Source organism: Bombus vancouverensis, chromosome 8, assembly GCF_051014615.1.
Source record: "Bombus vancouverensis nearcticus chromosome 8, iyBomVanc1_principal, whole genome shotgun sequence".
NCBI lineage: Eukaryota > Metazoa > Arthropoda > Insecta > Hymenoptera > Apidae > Bombus > Bombus vancouverensis.
This window is the reverse complement of record NC_134918.1, coordinates 6122876-6145257: the sequence shown is the minus strand read 5'-3', so window position 1 is coordinate 6145257 and position 22382 is coordinate 6122876. Positions and strand designations below refer to the sequence as shown.

The 22382-nt window shown below is 34.6% G+C and overlaps 2 protein-coding genes and 1 long non-coding RNA gene across 7 annotated transcripts in view; 2 read left to right on the top strand and 1 right to left on the bottom strand.

Moving 5' to 3' along the window:
• The window catches only part of ec (ubiquitin specific peptidase echinus), a 124578-nt gene extending 108081 nt beyond the window's left edge, over positions 1-16497 (bottom strand). For both annotated transcript variants that reach the window (XM_033347931.2, XM_033347933.2), the window contains exon 1: positions 16026-16497. The gene's annotated coding sequence lies outside the window, so the exon portion shown is untranslated. The remainder of the gene's footprint in view (positions 1-16025) is intronic.
• On the top strand, positions 1770-3226 carry LOC117164838 (uncharacterized). Its single transcript, XM_033348222.2, has 3 exons — positions 1770-2669; positions 2809-3002; positions 3095-3226. Exons 1-3 carry the CDS (start codon positions 1973-1975, stop codon positions 3155-3157), a joined length of 954 nt encoding a protein of 317 aa, XP_033204113.2. The 5' UTR covers positions 1770-1972; the 3' UTR covers positions 3158-3226.
• LOC143303114 (uncharacterized) lies at positions 16497-22372 on the top strand. 4 transcript variants are annotated; one of them, XR_013059118.1, is made up of 3 exons: positions 16497-16646; positions 21857-21961; positions 22326-22372. It is a non-coding gene; the product is annotated as an uncharacterized LOC143303114 (long non-coding RNA). The 4 variants fall into 4 exon arrangements; XR_013059119.1 differs by lacking the exon at positions 22326-22372 and having other exon boundaries at positions 16515-16852; positions 21857-22054; XR_013059121.1 differs by lacking the exons at positions 21857-21961; positions 22326-22372 and adding an exon at positions 17003-17155 and having other exon boundaries at positions 16634-16852.
• Positions 22373-22382: the final 10 nt, after the last annotated feature.

The following is a 22382-nucleotide window of genomic DNA, read 5'->3' as shown; positions in this document are numbered from 1 at the left end:
AGATGTAATAAGCACTCGATGATCGAAGTAGGAAAGGTCTAAATGCTATATTATACTTCAGAGTATAACATAAAACGTACTCTAAGTACGTCTACAAAAAAAGTAATTCGCAAAGTGCGGGGTACTTACTTGATAAAAAAAAAGGCAATGAGATATTTCTCCTTACACTACAGCTACTGTAATTTTTATATCAGAAAATAAACATTCCTATCCTAAACGATATCCTATAATTTACACCTGGTTATAAACGTAACGCAAGAAAAGATTAGCATTTACCTAACTCCTTTCTCTCACGTGTCTTCCGACCTTGAATTCGACGTATCCTTTCACGAGTCGCGATTCAAGAAGAGCCTGAGCATCCCGCGAACTCTCCTTTCCTCGCGAAAATGCATCCATTGTTAACATACAATAGGTGAAACAGTCAAATCGTTCCACTTTCGAAGGAAAGATCGTCGCGAATGTTCTTCGTGTACAAATTCGACGACAAATCCATCAGGGACAAATATTCACCGATATTACACACATGGCCATTTGCCAACAATGAGAGACAGCATCGGCTCTCTTCTCTTCTAAAGACATCTCTTATTGCAATATGCAGTCGAATGCGAGGCTATATTTTCTCTGTCCCGTTCTGTTCGGCTGTACGATTCTCTTTCTCTCAACGGATAAATGTGTCGGACGAGACATGATTTACTCGTGCAGAACTATTTTCGTCACTGGTTGTCGAGTCGTTACTGGCAGGAGAACGAATCTCCTCCAGTCGCGGTGTCAGGGTCAAGGGTTCCGCCGCGGTATATTCTGCGCGATGAACGCTAGAACGCAATGGACAAAGCCGACTCGATGATACACCGATCGATATTTTAACGAAACATACCGAGAAATGAACATTTTAAAATTAAACGAATTAATTTCATTTTCTAGAAATTACTCGATTTTAATTCGTAGTATGCGATGAGCGCTAGACTTTTCAGAAACCACACTTCGATCAATATCGCGACGATATATACCGTGATACGAATCAGTTGGAAGTTAAACAGACGAATTCGATTTTTTGTAAATTTCCATTTTGAATAATAGTAAAACACGTAGCGTTTTATTAAGATCCTATTACACGAGCACTATACGCTAGCAACTTAATGGCTTTTAAAAGAGCATAAAATTCTAGCTCTCAGATTGTATACCATTCAGCACGCAAGTCAACAGCAAAGGAATAATACCTACTCTTATGTATTGAAAGTGAAGCTGAAAAATAAGAAGAAGGAGCTTTCTAAAAACCATGCAACTGAAGAACTGTGTTATACGAGGATCATCGCTGACTCTAATTTTCGACCACGTTATACGAATCTTCGTGTAATACGAGTAATTCGAAGAATATTCAAGAAATATATATAATGTTACCAGGATAACTGAATAAATTGCGACTATATGGCAATTTCTGGCCACGAATCTTCGCGTGATACAAGTCGATATAAGAAAAGTGAATATATCAGATTTCTGGAAGTCAGTGTGAAAATTTAAATATATCAAAAGCTATAGAATAAACTATACCACAATTCACAGTGGACACTAAACAGTAATAATACCACGTTTAATTTCACCTCAGAAACAAGGAGCACTTAATAAAATGAGAATATCGCGTGTCAACCAACCTCATGGTCAATCCACAGCAGCTCTCCCATGTTGTCTCTGAATAGTAAATTCCCAAGTGGGAGTGGACGTGAAAAATATTAAAAACGAGACCTCTATCTACTGTTCTTCCTGTTCTTCAGTGTTAACTCGACTCGTGAATAGACGCATACCCGTTGATTTCATCCTCCAAACATCGTGTTCGAACAACTCGCGAGTGATGAAACTCGAAAAATCCCGCCATTTCTTAACAGGCACGTAATGACGTTGATCAAATTTTAACAAAGTCAAGTTAAGCCTTCAGTTTCAAGCAAGTTTCACGTACAAACGTCGAACGACAGAATAAATGGAAACACCAAATTTGTCGCATTTTCTAAACGTGGAAGTAATTCCTGTTATGACCACGAAGTCACCAAGGGGAAGCCCCACGAAAATCAATGTCATCACTCTAAGTATCCCGCTATCTGACGCACGACTGATAAATCTGATATTATTAATTCTGGGAACCAGTCTGAATTTTTTAATTATACTAGTGATCGTTTCTAAATCGTCCACGAGAACGTCTCCGAATTTTTACATCATAAGCTTTGCATGTTCAAACATGGTGATATTAATCGAACCACTGGAAGAGGTACTTAAATGGTTCTTCGACATAAACATGAAATTAAACATGGATTACGTGCTAATGATCAGCTTTGATGTTTCTATTATCACATTTTCGGTTTTGGTATTCATGTTGTATATTAGTATCTTTCAAGATCACGTCTATTTTGGACACGTGGTATTAAAGAAAAAAAATGCTATTAAAGGTATTGTGTTGATTTGGTGTTCGTGCATTATTTCACTTGCTATTGGGCTCCATATATATGACTTTTTTGAAGAGGATATGGCGGATATTTACGTGTGTTTCACGTTCATGTTTATCACTATGCCGTTGATCGTATCAATTGCTTTAGGCTCTCTAATTATTTACGAATTGTATATATTGAGAAAAATCGAGGGATGGTGGAGAATGAAGAAGCTAAAGCACTATATTATGTTAGGTCAGTAAATTGGGTGTCAGGTTATAATTCTATAAGTCAATGTAAAAATTGTGAGAGACGAAAGATTGAAATTTCAGTGTCTAATTAATCGTAAATTAATTTTTTTCACATATTTAAAAGTAAAAACAAATCTTTTCAGTGGTTATCGGAGTCGCTTTCCTGTTGATACGAACGCCATATCGACTGGCTAGAGCGATCAATTTCTTACTGCCTAAGGCATCGTGCTGCACAGACGACAAGAGAGAGGGACTCTATTTCATGGCCAAGACGTACCCCACTATTTTCTCGCTAATCTACATTGTATTATCGAATGAATTTCACGAAATCTTTGAGGTTTGTTTCGTTAACATGTTTAGAATTATAATTTATTAAACATCTAGATAAAAATTTGGAATATTTAACAATCTAAATATTTTTAATAACAGGCGATCCGAAAAAGTCGATGGCACAAATCGTCCAGAGAAACTATTCATGAAGTTGTTACTTAACTAACAGGAAGGTTATCATTATTATTACTATATCATGGTATTTAATTTGATAAAATTAAATAAATTTCAATACATGAACTTATTTCTTTTACCATACTGTACGTATATATTCTCTCTTAATTCGAATAATAGATTTGTAAATAGGAGAGCGTAACGATCTATTTGTCGGAGCGAAGATTAATATAGAAACGTCGTGTTTGATATTTTCACCCGAGCTAAATAACACTAGCATCAAAAAATTTATTTATAGTACACACAGTGCGTCATTCCTGCGTGAATTACTCAAAAGCTCAAAGTGCTGCTCTTAAACATGAAAGACGTGCTTTGTGTACAAAGTTGGACTTAAAACATACGCCACGAGATTGATACTCATAACACAGTGAGAACAAGAGTACCTCCAAACTCTTGAATATTAACTTACACCTAGCAAAAACATGCATCATGACCAAATTAAAAAAGAGTAAGGATCTTATAGCATCTTAAAACGTCTTAGAGAGCAAAGAAAAACTCGTAGTGACACTTAAGAAATTTGAAGATAATGATGATTCAAAACAAATAAAAGAAAACAATTCTTTTAACGATTAATTCCCTCAAGCAAGTGTTGCAAGCTTACAAGTGAAATTGAAGATTTCAGCAAACATGAAAAACGAAATCCTAACGGAACGAATAATACAATTATGGAATCATTACTTTTCTCCTATTAAATCTCATTTATTCAAATAGAATTCGAGAAAATTATAAATCTATTTCAACATTTAAGGATCCTAAACTTTTTCGATTGCATATTTTTCATCTGTAACCTTCATTGGCAAGGGCTAAAGCTCATATAGTTAAAATTAATGTATCTTTAATGATCTTTAACTTCGTATTTATTTGTGGAAGTTCCTGATTCCTAAAGGAAGATCTGATTAACAAGTTGAAGTAATTGACAAGACAACCATCGATTCTAAGAACATTTTCTACCTACTACGCAAAGGAGCAAGCAAGGGTAGACGAAATTTGCGCTCACGTTCTTCGACAGGACAAGAGAAGCTTTTGTGTCGCAGTCGCAAAGTCGTGAATTCATTGCGCTCTCTGTATGCAAATTCGCTTCCCTTTGGGCGCGTCGAGTGCATAAGTCGATGGAGAGTTGCACTTACGTGTTCGGCTCGAACAACTACATGCGCTTTGTATCTGCCAGATTGTCGAGAAAAAGACCCGCGAGTACCAACCATAATCTGTTGGTCGCGCGCAATCGTTTCGAACGTTTCGATTGTTAGCCAGTTACGATAGCGACACGTCCAAACTTACACGTTCTGTTCGTTTAAATGAACACGAGCAGACGGTTGAATGTGTATCACATTGTACGCTGTATCGAACATTCTGCGTCATTCCTTGTAAATTTGTGAACTTTTAGTGTACAAAATGAGTCACTTGAAATCGTATGTCTTTTATTAAAAGAAAGGTATTTCAAGAAGAATCAAGCAAGTGAAATTTTATTTACACCAAGGTGTTTTGGATATTGTTTCATGAAAGTGTACCACTTCCCTGTGTACATGTATACGTATCGCAAGTCAGTAAATTTGCTTGAAATAAGCTAAACGCTTAACTAAAGCAAAATGTATAGTTCCATTTATAAATACAAAGATCGCCTTGAAATCATGAAGATATTTCCATATAGACAAGGCTTACGCCCATAATAAAATATCCTCTTTGAAACAGAGCTTTTATAATTCATGTATCTTTTAACATACTACAGGAATAAAAAAGATGATTGTATAAAAAGATTTTAACGAGACATCGTTTGATATGCATTGTACCGAATGCTGGCATTAAACGAATAATTATTTCTAATTTCCAATATGAAAATTTCAAGTAACTTATCTATTACGTATGTGATACACTATAACATTACTATCGGGAAACGAACTTTAATTGCAAAATAAAACCGCACTTGGAACAAATTATACAAATTATACAAAATATTAATTAGGAAGTATTACGATATAAAAATGCATCGTTGAAAAAATTGAACAATTTTTATTAATCTAATCAACAGTAATAAAATTTAACTTACATCAAGAAGGACGATCCTATATCACAAAATGCAAAGGCAACCATTTTATCTTTGGTGAAAAACTGCACGTTTTATGAAAATCTTAAGCTTTTTCTCGTTTGTCGCTCATACCACGCAACAACTCGTGGAGAACACAGCAGACATTCTTGCAACATAACCAGATGCAACTTACTATAGTTAAATTCAATTAAGCGGAACGCGGTAAGTGTTTGAGAAAATAGGACATCGTTTGTCAAATCAAGGATAAATCCGATTTCGTAGCCACAGGATTCACCTTCTCACAGTCCCCCGATAATTAGAAATTCCTCTCACATCGCGTTTCCTATTCCAAGCTTTAGTGATTCTGCAGCTATATCGAGACAAGCACTGTCGGTGTTACACGTGTGTACGTGTGCAGTTATGTGTGTAGCAAATACACGATTATCGAACGCGAAAGAAACTACATACCTACGAATGGAGATGCAGCGTACGTGTCGTCGGTACCGAAGAAAAAGAAGACCTCGAAGAAACAGGAAATCAGTGGAGCGGAAAACCATCCTACCAGACGGCACTTCCGGCACGGTTTTTCGGTCAACTTAACGCCCCTTGCTGATCGATATTGATCGTTTGGCGTTGATTATAAGTCTCTCTTACTGGCAATGGAAATGTAGTTTAATAAAGAATTAATGTACCTAATTTTGAGATTAGGTTGGAATAAAATATTTCAATATTTTGAAAATATGTTCTCTAAATTAATTTTATATTGGGCACTGCGATTTTTGGTCCACGGATAATATTCAAGGCAAATATTTAATATTATCTTATGGAAATATGGAAATTTTGAAGAAGATTAATTTGTAAAACTAATCGCTTTGGGTTTATCATTTTAAAATATTTCATTGGAAAACATCCTATTAAATCAGAGAGAAGAAACAAAACGTGGATACGTAGATGTTTACTACGGTAACTCGAGATAAGAAACATAGAATTTAACAAATTTGAAAATTTTTTTAAATTAATATTACTTCAAGTGGCACAACTATGTTAAGTATATTCAAAGATAAAAGTTACGTGAAATATTTGATAGTATTTTTAGAAAACTTTAAAAAAGATGAATACGTAAACTCAGAGATCTGAAAATGTACTCGATGTTATTTTTTGATATTCGATACTCTGCCTTCATACGAAATTAATTTGCAAGGTTAGTCGTATGGAGCTCGTCATTCCAACTCCTCGCTTCATTGGTAAAAATTCCACTAGTCAAAGAAAAGGAACAGAACACAAACGAGTGTTTACAATGGACGGAATGCCGCGTGCGATGAAAAAATAACGACGAACGAAGCTAGCTGTTTGTCCCTTCAATGTTCAACGATAAACGTGTCTCGAAAGAACAACGTGGTGAAGCTTCGAAATTTATTTCTCAATAACGATAAGTTATATTCTCAATAATAAGTTCTATCTAAATTCCATTGTTCCAAACTTCATTTTTATGCAAGAGGGAAAAAAATACATATCTATACACCGGTGACGAGAGAAAGATCGTTCTTAAGGAGTTACATTAGTAGCTAATTTCACCGAGTACTGTACGATCTCACAGTTGATATATTTGTGAAGATCCTACAAAGCGCATAATAAGAGAAGGCTAGGAAAAGAGTTCTCCATAACGTGAGATACTCGACCTAAAGAAAGTTACACTTTGTAATATAGGTCAGTATTTAACTTTCCCCTGTGGCTCTTCCTATTTACTGGCAGCGTTCGAAATTTTAAATTTGGCTCTGCCAAAATATTTTGAAAAAGTAGACATATCGAATGTTCATTGTGTAGAAAATAAGTGTTATTTATTTAACGTGACAATTTCTGTTGCTAATAATCGTACAATTTAATTTTTAAGAAAATATTATCAATCTTTTTGCAAGATTTCATTTAAAAAAAATATATAATCTTGAAATAAAAAATTTAGGAACTTCTAACGTAAAAAATAATTCTATTAATATTTCTAATAATTCTATTTTTCAGCTAATCATAATTACGCTAAAAGTGGTACACGGTCGCATTCATTTTCTCTCGATAAGATCGTATCAGTACTATTTTACGAATACTTCTTTAAAGAAACTATTTCGCTGTAAAAATAACTTTGTAACATCGATATTATTCTATAAAAAAAAATTGAAATTATCTTGAAGAATTTTTACTGAAGTTGCTATATGGAACAAAGCGATATCACATAGGCGTTCCGACCTCGAGGAACACCATACGAAAGAAGCAATGACGCGTACGTTGCATACTTACGACGCGGCGATGTGGTATCATGAAACAAATGGTATATCGATACGACAGCGCGGTGAGTTAAACGCATCGCGTTAACGTGTGAATGAGATGGTCAAGTCGGTGAAACGCATACGGATAGAAACTTCATTCATGGCCTTCGACGGAAAAAGCATCGCCACCACGTCGATTACAATCGCAAGGAGAGAGCCTCGAGGGGATCGAAACACACGCATCTTTGTCGAACTTTTTACACCGCGAGAAAGTTGAAAAGTTACACGATACAAAATTCAAACGCTCCGCAATCTCCGTGATCGGAATTCAAACTTATTTTTCCATCCCACGTTTCATTTCCGACAGACGAAAGCATTTCGTCGACGTGGAAACTTTTATTATATATACGCCACTGATTTCTTCTCCTTATATCCGTTTCTTTTAACTCGAATACAGAGTTAACAATTTTTATAAAGTGAAAACTTCGTGTATTATATAATGACTTGAAAAGAAAAATTCGATTCTGATATCCTGATATTAAGAACATAATTTGATTTACCTATATCGGAAGACTCTTTTAGCAAAGATCACAGCTTGTATCAAATATGCGAGACACAAATCCATTGTGCACACCTTCGTGCCGTAATTTAACCCACCCTTTGTTTGCATGCTGGCGCAGTTAAACAAGCATGCCTTGATGTATGCAGATCATGAGAAAATATTTTGTCAAGTGCAAGTACCTATCGTCTCTTGAAAAACCGATAAACATTACATATATACAAACTTTCTAAATGAGTACACTCACATAGATTATATAGATTACATTAAAAAAAGAAAAAAACTGCAGCAACATTTTCATCGATAAACTTGATAAAAAAAAGGTTCATTCGATTTAATCATACGGCGCAAAATAATAATAAATAATTAGCCCGTGGATATGTTTCGACGTGAAATGATATTTTCCAATTCTTTCCCACACATCTAACTTTCGATTATCGTAAAAATGAGTATAAATTCATCGCCGATATAAACGATGAAGAGATTTTGTTCATAAATGTAAAACACCTTTCATATCTGCAATTTCAATCTACGATTCGTGATTACATAGCGGAAAATGAAAAGTCAACGCCGATGGGTTCGATTATCTCTTTTACCACATTCAAGGTTCATATTTCGCTATGTAAAACAGAAGACATCGATTGTCGGATCTCAAAACGAGCGTTTCAGTACCCGGGAAACGTGTTTCCCAAAAAAAGTAATGTTTCTGATTGAAACGTTAATTCCTGCTCGAAGCACGAAGGATCGTAAATCGCGGTTGTCTCGCGAAGCGACGAGGAGATCGTGGAATACGAGAACGTTCTGAGTTAAATCGTGAAATGGTCGCGCTATGCTAAGCTCTATCGTGAAGAAGTTTGGACGAATCGGATTATCGTCGGTGGAAATCAGCACAAAAAGGTGAATTAGTCTTCTTACAACTTCTTAACCGTGTACGGTTGCTTTTATGTAAAACCAGATGAATCAAGCTGATCATATAACCGAATGAAGTTTGTCATTTGCCACTATCTCTATCTTGAATATCCATATTGCTGATTGTTGAAGTTTTAGAACAAACTATGTTCCGGTATATTTATGTATAAATTTATAAAGAATAGCAGCTTTCTGTTTGTAGCTTAAAAAATTTGTAGCTTATTAATTGTCTCACTACATGTTATGAAATAAAAAAGGACTTGTTCACTTGTTCATAGCAAATGCGTTCTTTCCGGTAAGAACGTAGCAATAAACTCAAATAGAAGGAAATTGATCACTAGATAATCAAATTTTCTAATTTACTCAATACAACGAACACTTTTAAGTAATAAATCGACTCCTAGGTCAATTGGCAACATCAATAAAGAATATCACAATTAATAAACAAGATATTAATATCATTAGTGTCCATATTCAACCACTCTATAACGCGAAACAATTAAAAGTTACTGATTTCTCCAGCAATGGGCGAACAACTAAAAAATCCATTCACGACAAGCACCAGCACGCAAGTTAATTTTTTACGAAATAACCGGCTTTTACGCGGTACTTCAATTAAAAACTAGTCACCCTTCCATCGGCGCGTACATAGAAAATAGGGTTGGTGAATGAGATCGAGGAGTATTCTGCTCGGTCGCTCGAAGGCGGTTGAATAATATCGCGTATTAAAATCACTCCAGACCTATCCCACGTGAAGGGTTTCATAGGTCGTGTCTTCCACAAAGCTCTCGGTGCGACGATCGATGCACTTTCACGACACCCTATATGCAACGGCAGCCGGAGGCGATGCCGCGATGCGTGGGTGGGCGTCTCGCAACGAGGGAGCACAGGCGTCTCGACAAAGTCGGGGTGAACGTCGGTGGAGACCCTGCGCGGATTCTTTGCCCAAAACAATCTCGTCGTTGAGTCAGAGCCCTGTTTGGAAAGTAGAACGGACGGGCCTAGTTACCTCGACTATTTAAACACGACGGTGCGCCGTGGACGCTACGCGTAACCCTCTTTGTGTGCCCCATAAGCCGTACCACCGTGTATTCGACTGTGCTCGTGATTTATACGTCGTTGGGGATTTTATTTGGTCGAGTTTATTGCGTAGGCTTATAGAAAGCTAAAGGTTGAAGGCCATAAGTACGTGGTTCATATTTCAAATATCCTGGACTTTCCTTAGTGAAATGTTAATTCCGGGAACTCTTGATTGTAACTTTAACGCTTTACAGCGCCACGTATATAAGGTATGAAAGTTGTGTGAATTTCCCAGAAGCCGAAATGATCAACCTCACTTTCTATAAATTTCGCGATTTCATTGCTCGCATTAATATTCAATTCTCAGAGAACTGACTTACTTCCACAAGACTGTTTATTACAATGTACGTAGCATCGATAATATTAAATTCTGAAATAAATTTTAAAATTAATATTGGTAATTTTAATAAACAGTATTATAGCATCATAAGGCATACAATCGACCTTCTCTGGAATTGAACAGTGTATTTTTCAAGGAATTATTTTATGTACTTGTTATCGTAATATTTTATCAGAGTAATATATCTTTTATTTATATTATTATATTATTGCCTGTACAACCCGTTTGTTACAACTATTAATTCCAATTCCTCTTATCAAAATCGAAAATGATAATTAGCAGTGATCTATTTTTGTTATAGAGGGTCAATGATAAGAAATTCGACCTACAAAGAGCGTATTCGTTATCAATGGATACTTGACAGGGATTAATATCTTCGTTATTGAGAAGATCAATAATAATAATGGATAAAAGAACAGGTTTGGCAGACTGGAGGTTTATAATACCAGCTATACTAGCTTTTTTATGGAAGATAAATCTCGCGATAATTATACCGTATGCAAAAGTGCAGAAATAAATCTGCGTTCAAAGCATTTAAGTATGACTATTTCTAACCATGTGCAAACTTCCAACAAGTCACGTAATCTTTTTCACATTTCACGGCGCCAATGTTGCAATAATTTGATTGCGCGTCTGTATTGGTACACCAATGGTCATTTTACCCGTGATCCAACTTGAAATGAATGAGAAATACACTTTTAAATCAAAATAACCTACGATATTGAAATACTCACATAATATTGAATTTAAGATAATCACGATAACATACATATACCTGCGATAAATACATATACTCTGGTAGGCCTACAAAGAAAAGAATTATACGTACAAGTCGTTTAATCTACATCTTAGTACGCGTGCTATCACACAGAGTATTCAACTTCTCCTAGAAGAGAATACAAACTTATCGTAATCTGAATCAAAACGTTCTCAAGGAAATTGCAAACCAGCTGTTCGCCATGCTATTTAATAATCGCTAATAATAAACGCTAGTCAAGAAGGAATGTCCGCAATAAAATGTACGCTCTATCTCTAATAAGGAGAAATAACCAACATTTAAGTTATTCATACACTTGGAGAAACATAACGTACGTTTATTACTTCGGTTCATTTATAATTGATTTGAACGGAAGTTGAAGTATTATTTCCATTTTTATATCGTGAGGTATAACCTTAGTATTAAGATGAGCAATTAAATAACAAACGATGAATTCGATAAAAAATCTGCCAACTAATATGTCCCAAGCAGATTACAGAAAACTGTAACCTTATTATACCAGACTCTCTTGCGCAATAACAAGTTTAGTAAATTAGTAAATTAAGAGATTATAAACTGCAGGTTATAGACCTTTTTATTATTGTACAATTTTACATGAAATAGGATAATCAGCCGATTGTAACTTTTACTATTTTTACTACTAGAAGTCCATTTATTATTACTATAACGCAAAATAATTTATTGATACTGAGTCGTAACTTCGGTCTTGTAAAACGCAAATGTTAATTTTGCCACCAACTCCTGCGATATAGTCGTAAATATAGAGAACGACCACGGCATACAAATTGGGGGTTGCCAAAAAAAATGAGCACGATGTAAAATATGGGTCGCGTGGGTACAGAGCAAAAGGGCAAGAAGCAAAGTCGTGAAAATAGCGAACAAAGGTTGTACAGTCAAAACGGCGAAGATAAAGAGGAGGCAGAGGTCAGAGACAGACTAATAAGAAAAAATGCGACGAGGTAATGAGCAAGACAAAACTATGGTCGCTGTTATTAAAAGGGCAACAATGCGGAGGGCGCATAAATATTGATAGTAGAGTTTGCACGAGGGTCACGCAAAAAGAAAAAAAACGTGAACATCGTGAGTAAAAGGAAGAAGCTAGGACTGTTGGTAGCTAAACGAGAAAACATGGTCGTCGCAGCGTCGGAATTGAAACCAGAGCAAGGATCAAATAAAGGGTAATGGTGGTAAAAATGATACGCGAGAAACGAGTATTAAAATGATTAATACATCACGGACAAATTTCGAGAGAAACAACACGGAATGAAGCAACGGGATATTCCGAACTGCTACGTGGGAGGACGAAGAGGACGAAAAAGAACTGCGATGAAAAATGATGGCTGTAAATAGGTTAAAGGTATAGGGCGTTGAGAAAGTTTTTTCGTGTCTTGTATCTTAAGGAGCATTCAACAGGACAGATCAATTTATTGTGTTATATCATGGAACGTTTCATAAGTAACGTTGCATATATGTAACGTTGATATATGTAACTTTGAAAAGTGTCAATTTTATCATATTTTTTTAATGAATATTGTGTATTATCTATCACTTTTTGAAGCTACGTTCGTTAATATTAATCATTTCTGTATTAATGCTACTTGTAATTTTCCTAATTTTAATTGTAGTCCTAAAACCAAATAAAAATCCAAGTGACATACTGAAGTTTAAATCTGCATCGCTATAAAAAATGAAGAATGCAACTTACTATGTTCTTGTAATCTCTGATTGTTTTATCGAATATTGAGATAGAATAGCGATTAAAGAAATTATTTTATCTTCTATAGTATATATAAAACCGAGAATTTTTATATCGAAGTATTTATATCATTATATTAATGTATTGAAAGCATTTCTTGTCGGAAATTTCAAAGTTTAATCTTGACTTCGGATCATATTCGACTTTTTACTAACAGATAAAGAATGAGTGGATACATGAAATACGAGTGTAAAGCTTGAAACGAGCGCAAATATTGAAATATATTTTTCGCCGAAATTATTCCCATGATGTATTTTATCATTTTGTATTAAACAAACAATATTTCGATTAATTTCCGTTTCATAAATTGGAAAACTTTCTTCATATGTTAAACGGTTGCAAATCTGTATCTCAGAGAAATATCGTTTTTATTTCTTTCAAGAGTGCGCTCTATAAGTACCGAGAATTTCGAATACGTACTTCCTTTCGAATTTCTATTCCTTTGTACCTAATAAATATTATTTAACGTTACTGTCAATGGAATGTAATCTACGATATGACATTTACATTTTTCTTATTTGATAGAAAATCTCGCTTGAACTACGCTTTTTGTAATTTAAAAGTTTGCATATTGCCGATTTTCGTTTGCTTTAAGATAAGTTACCTGCATTATTATCGATATGATTCATACACATATAAACGTGTGCATCAGGGAATGTATAAACAGATGCATCGTATGCAGATAGAGGACGTTTTTCCCTTTCGCGTTTTGTATGCACGTGCAACAGAAAAAATGCAGTGTCGAACATGGCAAATGGTTCATTGTTCTCGCAAAGAGACAATAACGTGTGGGTCTTTCGGATCTCGTAGCTGACGAAATTCGTCGTTTAACAATGGAGTGGAAAAATTGAAAAACACTCGCGCCCAGAGAGATGATTAACGTTAATCTCCTTCTTTTTCGGAAGCATTCTCCTTCTACTTCGCATAATTGACACGAGTATTTATTAAGCGTGGCTTAATCATACGTTCGAGATACAATATCTTAAATAAATTTACTTCCACGTTCTTTGTTTACGATAAAAAAAATTTGCAAATATACTTGGGATTATTTCATTACTATTTACATTAGGTTTAACATTATTTATGTTGTATTAAGTTGATTCCTTATTATCGTATCAATAGAATTCCAAAGAAAAAATGAAGTTGGGGTTGAGTTTCTAACAAATACAAAGCTTTCCATACATTGCTAAACAGTAATTTAATAATTATTCTCTAGAAGGGCGCTCGAACATCGAATTGTCATTGAATCGATAAAAACTGTATGCGGGTAATGAACAAATTGAACAATGACAAACGAAGTTAATCAGCCTGTTAATTGCAGCGCGTGGACCAATGGTATTCTCTTCACTAGATATATAAATTCGTTACCAGTATGTATTTGTATTTGACTAACTTCGTCAAAGATTAATTGCACGCGCGTGTATCGACGCATGAATCGACAAAATGATATGTACATACTTTGGAATAATTCAGTTGTAAATTTACGATATCTCAATCTAAAACGATGAAACAGTCATATGGCATAATTACATACAAATATTCTCAAAAGATTAAATAATAAACAATACGTATACAACAGAAGACGATACCTATAAAATTCGTGATCAATTAAATGATTTTATCATAAATTTTCAAGCCTTAATGATAAGACGTTTTAATGTTTGAAAGCAGATTTTACAGATTCTTCTCTTAACTCTTTCGAAATAACTTTCACAGAAGCTATCGCTTGTATAATTTTTCCTGCCATTTACTAAAACTAAAAGATTTATTGAAATATATAATCCTATTAAAAATATAATTCTACTGAATTACGTATTTCCTTTCTTTTACAAATCTGAATGTATATATATTATAGTGTACACTATCATCTCGTTGCTTCCAATACAATTACAATATGTTGTCCATTGTTTCAAAAAAGAGGGGACTATGTGTGCGCGTATTAAAGTTTAATTTTACCCAAGTTTCTTCAAATCTCCTTTATAGCGTCTTTTCTCACAATCTTTCGTAATCAATGAAAACGATCAATATCAAATAATAATCATCTTATCCATAAATCAACGGCTAATTTTTACATAACAGCAAAAGCAAAGCGAATAAAAAAGTTGATAGTACTAGATGTAGTGCTGCAAGGTTCAGTGACCTATCCGACAAACAAATGATGCTGATAGCGTAATGTCAAGACTACTATCACTTCGAAAGTCGTAAAAAGTGAGATGTCAATTGCCGCTGAACAAGAGGCGCAATAAACGAACGACACGAAGGTACCTTGGCGAAAGTGCAAGGTTAAATCGAATAAGATCGTCCCGCTGCACCAAATACTAGACGCAATTACGCGTCGCTTGTACGACACGCTTTCTTTACTGCAAAGATGTCAGTGCCACGTACCGTAACGAAGGCCGTTTGTCAACGAGGAATACTCGCGCAATTTACAAACTGTTTGTGATGTAATCCCTCGAATGTTATTCAGATCTCAATCAATGACAAGAAATTGTACGTAATTTGATGATAAGTTCTTGTGGAACTTTTTAACAGGTTATACGGTGATTTAATATTCTATCGTATATTATATGATATATTATATGAAATATATCATTATTCGAAACGTCGTATTATTTAAAAAAAAGTTAAGGTGTTGATTATCATTTTTCCTCATTTTGATGAAATAAATTTGCATAATGTGTAATATCATTATTATTGTCCACTGATTTGAAATTTTAATATTTTTACATGTTTTAGATTACATATTCTACGTGTTAATTTATTTTATTATATACGTCACATGAAAATGTATAGAATATTTTAATCATAAAAGGTTTCATAAACTATACGTAGGAATGACATAAAAAAGAAGCTAGCTCAATCTGGTTGATTGATTTTAATGTCACTAAGATAGTTGGAGATGGGGCAATTTGTATAATTCGAAGATATCTCCTAAAAATACACGAGAAATCTATAAAACTTCGTAAACAATCAAAAGTTTAATATCGTAATAGGTGACACCTTCGAAATGTTTAATATGCTGCAAAAATACATATTTACTGCTACAAGTAAGTAAAAAGACAGTTTTAGTAACGTGTAATTAATTAATTAATTAATATATGGTCTATCTATATCAATTATCTAAAATGAGTCAAATTAGACAATACAAAATACCTTTACACACAATGCAGCTTGAATCCAGCAAAATTCTTTCAAATCTCCTCTTCCAACACACACCTCAGTGTTTATTAATGTCAAACGTAGTCTGTATACAATCACAACGCGAATTAGATATTAACACGCGACACACGACTATTATCCACAATTTAGTAAACTCAGCCTTGAAAAAGACGGTTCAGCTAAATTCTTCTAATAAGGAAGTCGTGTGTATGTAAAAAAAACACGTTCGTCTTGTCATCCGACAACGAATGACAGTCACGCGGTCTGTTCTTGAAAAAAAAGGGACGAAGAGAAGCAGAAGGTAAACACACGCGTTGTTACGGAATTGACGATCGACTGTTGACAGTCGCAAAGTCGAGTCACATAAAAAACGATCGACTGGTTGGTCCCCGTGGAATGGTCGCGTTAATTTTTCAGCGATAAGAGAAAAGACACGGACCTGCGGTCACAATGGAAAGTCACGAGGGCCACGAGGCACAGAGTCAGTCACGGCTCGGCAGTCGGCGTACACTGCAAGCCGAACGTCGCCGCCACGCGACTCCGAACTCGAAAGCAGAGCCGCGCAAGATGGTCGACGCTGAACCAACTCTTTCATTGGCTGTTCGCGGCGCTCAGGTATACGCGCGCCTGTTATCGTGTGGCAAAACGCGTTGTGCCGTACTCGAAACCTACTGATAACAAACCGTGCGACTATTTTGCATTCAAACCTCAAAAAAATGGAAATTCGTTCGGTAGAATTGTTCAAGGATTCTTAGCGTTTTGTACAGTGGCTCGTAAAAACATTCGAATATTTATAGAAATCTTTTATGGATATATTACGTGTGAGTTTTAATTTTCTAAACCATTTATTTTCTTCAGTATATATATCTTTATTTTTGTAGATCATTTTATCATCTATTTTTAAATTGATTTAATTTTTTTAATTTAATTTTTTTAATTTTACGCACGAAACATTTGTTCTTTTTTTTTAGATCTCGATGAAGTATAGGATCGTTAAAAATCGGAAATTTCATATGTTACGACTTATAAATGTAGAAATATTGTTCGTTAAATTTATTTTAGAACTTGCTATTGTTTATATCATCTCTTTATAACAAATAAAGTCGCAGGAGTAACCGGTTTTTTTGAAAATCTATCTATTTTTTGGGGGATTAAATTAGAAGGTGGAATTAATTAATTTGGATTTTGAGAAACTCGTATATATATATAGTGATTCAACTTAAATTTGGTATTTTTGCAATTCAGAAGTCGATGAACGTTGGATGAATTCAAACGTAAGATACGTGCGATTGCAACCAGTGATATAATACAAATAGTTCATTGTTCTAATAAAGAATCGTATCGCAGTCTTACTTGACTTGAATAATTTAGATCTAAGATACGAATAATTGCAATCAATGATACAATAAAAACATCATTCATTTCCCAAGAATGAATATAGCAAAGAATCTATAAGAAATCGTATCTGTACTAAGGAATTCTTACCGAGCTTTCATAATGTAAGTGAGGTATTGTTTGGACAAATACGAGTGGTACTGTAATTATGATGACGCTCTACACGCAGTTGAGGAAACAGAAGATTTTTAGAAGAACTGGCCTTTTTGTCAGATTTTAGAATTTAATTTTTACATTGTAACATTTTATCATCTGATTGACAAGGTGTTATTCAACCAGATACAGATGTTCTACTTTGACGTGCTGCTTTCCAAACAGGGGGGAAAACTGGATTCTATAATTAAATTCCTGTCCGCCTTTCAATCAAGTTATATTTTTGTTCCAAAAAATGAAAGTCAGTTCCTCTGACATCAGAGAACACGAGATATAATTACAAACTTCGTAAATTTGTTAATCCTATTCTTCCCCCGTAATGAAAAATGTAATATGTGTAAACGTTCGCGTGACATCAAAAATCTATGATTGGAAAATCACAGAAAAAAATGGAAAATACTCAAATAAATGTCTAATAATCTTTCGATCTAATAAGAATAGACAAATCGTTAATATCACATTTATCTTAATCGCCCTCCTACATCGACTAAAACATTCATAATTAAAATCCAATTAGTCTTCGAATCGAAGCCAATCGGCGGCAGAGTGAAAATTACATTTTCATTTGGAAAGGGGAGCAATTAACGATCTAACGAACGAATAGAGTTATCCCTAGGTTAGTCGACCCTGCAAGGAATGCAACTAACTGCAAATTTCCGGTGGGTCACATTCTAGGTAAAATGAACGTACATATGTATGTACAAGCGAATAACATTTTATCAGACGTTCGTTTTCCAATTCCCTATCGTTACCTTCGTTTAACGCCTCTACTGAGGATCCTATCGCACACATAAGCCTCCACAAGGTCATTGCATGCCTCCCTTTCCCTTCCGCAGCATTGTGGTGCTATACGCGTGATTATGCAAATTCTCTTGGCCGGACGAGCAAACAAGGAAACGCTTAGGTACACGCGCCTTCGATACTATAGTAAGATTTTGGATTTCCACATTAGTTTTCTGCATTGGTGAAATATTTGACTGGATGTTGTATGAATTAAAAATTTAATCTTCTTTTACGGTTTTGAATGTTCGTACTTTTAATGAAGATATCGTGAACTTGAGTAATTACAAATTGATAGCAAAAATTAGCGTTAAGTTAACACAAAATTTTACTTGCAATCTTTCCAGTCAATTTACATCATCGAATTCTAGCTACCTCCGTACATACTTAAATTTTACGCATACTTCCAGACAATTCTCATAACTGTAACAGTATGTCTACCAATATGTCCAGCGCAGAGCGCTAAATATAACAATTTAACAATTACCGACTTGCATAAAGAATAGCATTAGATAGTGAGAAACTACGAAAATGTTAGTTGCCACGTCTTCCAAGGATACGAATAATTTTTCTCTCCTAATAGTGAGGAAATTTTGCATTCGTTAGCGGTCGTTTTCTGCCAGAGTTATGCGAGGATCATTAAACAAATTGCAAAAAGACCAACGATCCAGGATACGCGAGTTTACGAACGGCAGTGCGTGCGTGCCGCACACCGTGATTTGTAAATACAAGCACATCCTGCGCTCATGCTATCGTTCTACGTGCGTTCACATTTCGCGCTTACTACCCGTGTTCGAACGAACCTAACCAGGAGGCTGTAAATATATCAGCTGTTATCGTTAAACGTCCCCGAGAAGTAAGTTTCGTGTGTATTTGTTACAAGCCAAATCACGTTCATATCGGCTGATGAAAATTTACATTGTACAGTGGCGTGAATTGATGAAAGGAACGAATCTACATAATTAGTTACGATTTCTGATACATTGCATTAGATATGCAAATTAGATCAGTGATCTGTTCTTAGCTAATTGAACTGTCATTAAATTTCTTGTTTGCGTCAGAACCCGACTGTGATCTTGTATTTTATTCGTATCACGAATCGCAGTTGCGTTAACCGTTTTAAAATTTTCCTTCCACTTGCTTTCAAGGTTTTCACATATGGTAATAATCCCCTTGGCGTTCTTATATATAAATAGTATGATGATAAGAGAAATATAATTTCATGTTACACATAGATATTCCTAATGCCAAATGCCAACGAAAGTATAAGCTGCTCATTACGTGTGCTCATGAATTTAACTTGTAGCGAGCAATTGCCATTTTCAACACGCCTCGAGAATTGGCAAGCTCGATCTTCGCTTCGTGATTCAAGGAAAGAAGGTCTGGGGAGCATCAATACCTAACCACAAAAAAGGTATCGACATAACGAAGGAGTTGACCACGAGATTGTGGTACATGGACGGATGACCCATGATCAGACAATGGATGCATTGCATTTACGTATTTACCAGTACGATGTTCGAAAAGTGAATAATACAACAATAGAACCAATTTTAATGGACGAATACAGATAAAAGGTTACGAATTATTTTGGGGAAAACCGTTATGAATAAAAAATTGATAAAAAATGAATAAAATATTATCACTACAGACTGATTTATAATGATGAAGACTGACATAATGATTTATGACCATATTGACAACACGAAAATTATTTCTTATATCGATGAAAAATGGAAGAGAGAAGAAAAATATTTGTAACTTTCCTCTTTTCGAAACGAAAGTTTTTGTTTCAAAAAACTTCATTGTGAAAACGTAAGAAATGTTTAGAATGGGAACGATTAATAAATATTAGAAATCACATGACTGACATTTTTGTGTTTAAATAGTGGAAATATGGAAATACCGATGAAATGATAGTCGCATCCCATTAAATCACATCGTTGTTGATATTTTATTTGTGACAATCTGCTCTAGCTCCAACGTGATACATAAGCGCGAATGAATGACATTCCATTGAATCGAGCTGCACACGCCTAAATACAGGGTTAAGTTCTAATCTAGCACGCAACCGGAAACACGAGTGCTTTGCCAAACAATGCTTTCGAAAAAAAAGAGCATAACAATGGAAAACAATAACGACAGACGGTGCGTGCAATATACATTCACGCAAGGGAAGCTTTGGTCAGTATTTCCCTGCTTTTGTTCTCATTGTGTCAATTTCCTAGATACATCTTTCGAAGAATTTAATTTTTGCATGAATATTTCAGCTCGTCTTCAAATCCTTTCATCTCGTATAAAAATATGAAATTCGAATCTCAATTGGAGGAGAATTTTTTGTATCGTTCTAAGAATAGCTAGCTGATGAAATTTATATTTAAATTTAATTAAAAGAATACTAAATTTAATTATAATTTAAAAGAGTACTAAATTTAGTCATTCGGTATAATATACCTAAAAGATTGTAAAAAAAAGGATTATAATTCGATAAGATAATTTCTTAGAAATATATACCTAACAAATTTTAAAATAGATAAGTTAAAAGATAAATTGACATATTTTCAATCACAAGATAGTCATCTATATATCAAGATCGTTACACGACTTAGCGCTTTCGATCAGAAAATATTTTTAATTAAAATGATCTCAATCGCTCGAATTATAAATGGAATTTGCCCACTCAATTTACTAATTTTTTTTTATGCTGTTATTATAACAAGATAAAGAAACACGTGTTCACTTTCAACCATCAGTAATCGTGGGTATACATACAAATACATATTTTCTGTAATTTACTCGCCACCGTTGAGGAAACGTATTTCTTTTATGCGATCCAACAACAAAGACTGTTCCATACAAAGGTATGCACGCGACGTGAAAGCACCGTGAAAACGGATTGAACGTTTCGCGGTGTTACATATGCGTTAAGCTTTATACACCGCGTGTATATATATATATACTCAAAGGAAAATTAATCCGCGTTCTTACTCCGGTGGCAAGCAAGATTGCAACTTTCTTCCTTTTTCTCTTTTTCTTCCCCATGCTCGTGAAATTCGACGCGACTTTGAATATTAAACAGAGGCTCGATGAAGTCGAGAATTCGCAAACAGCGCGCGCGCTCGTTTAATCAGAATATTATATGCAAATTTTATTGATTGTAAACCTTACGCAACTTATTATATACCTTTCCTTGAAACAAAACAAAAAGCAATCAAGATGATATGTTTACGCGAGATTGCCTGTTCTTCGTTTTCGTTCATTTGAAATTTAAATGAGACTGGTTTTGTTAGTAACTCCTCGAAATTTTGGTGTAAAAAAACGTGAACAAATAATATAAAAAAGAGGAGGAAAAGGAAAAAGATGTAAACGAGAAATGATCTAATCTGCATAAACCTAAGCGTAAACGTACAGCTTGATGCTAACGTTGTACCGTTACAGAAATTATTATTCCATATGCCTATAAATATTATCGAGGTGATGTCCCAAACTGGTTTTAGGTATTTGGTGCGGGACACAAAACATGGCCGTGGACCAGCACAGCTGCACGATCAACCGGTTTCTCTGATTACAGTCGACTGAATGTACAGTCATCGAATATAGGCGTAAATACGTAATAAGTATTGTATTCCATATAAGTGTTAATTGCATTAAAATGGTATATCGAGTATACCACCATTTGCTATTTATTATTAAAGACAAAGGTGTATACATTTTTTACTATTGTAATTTTCTTAATTTTCTTTCCCTATTATTTCACTATTTTACATTATTGTATTTCATTCATAGCAGAATAAAATATATAGGTTTTTAGATTTGTCTAAAAATTAATTTATGGATTGCGCTAATAAAAAACTGAAATTTTGATAAATGAAATTAATAAATTGAGTTACATTAAATTTAAAATATGTTTTGGAACTTTAACATGCCACAGGAGCGCCACTGACTAATTGTATGGTTTTTAAATAGAATGAGATTCGAATGTGAATGCGTCATTGATGATACCATAAATGCACGTAAGTCAAG

Excerpts from the sequence above, each read along its gene's own strand:
- LOC117164838 (XM_033348222.2), top strand. The coding sequence starts at position 1,973 with ATGGAAACACCAAATTTGTCGCATTTTCTAAACGTGGAAGTAATTCCT. Across the intron at positions 2,670-2,808 it reads AAAGCACTATATTATGTTAG|TGGTTATCGGAGTCGCTTTC; the intron begins GTCAGTAAATTG and ends AAATCTTTTCAG. Across the intron at positions 3,003-3,094 it reads AATTTCACGAAATCTTTGAG|GCGATCCGAAAAAGTCGATG; the intron begins GTTTGTTTCGTT and ends TTTTAATAACAG.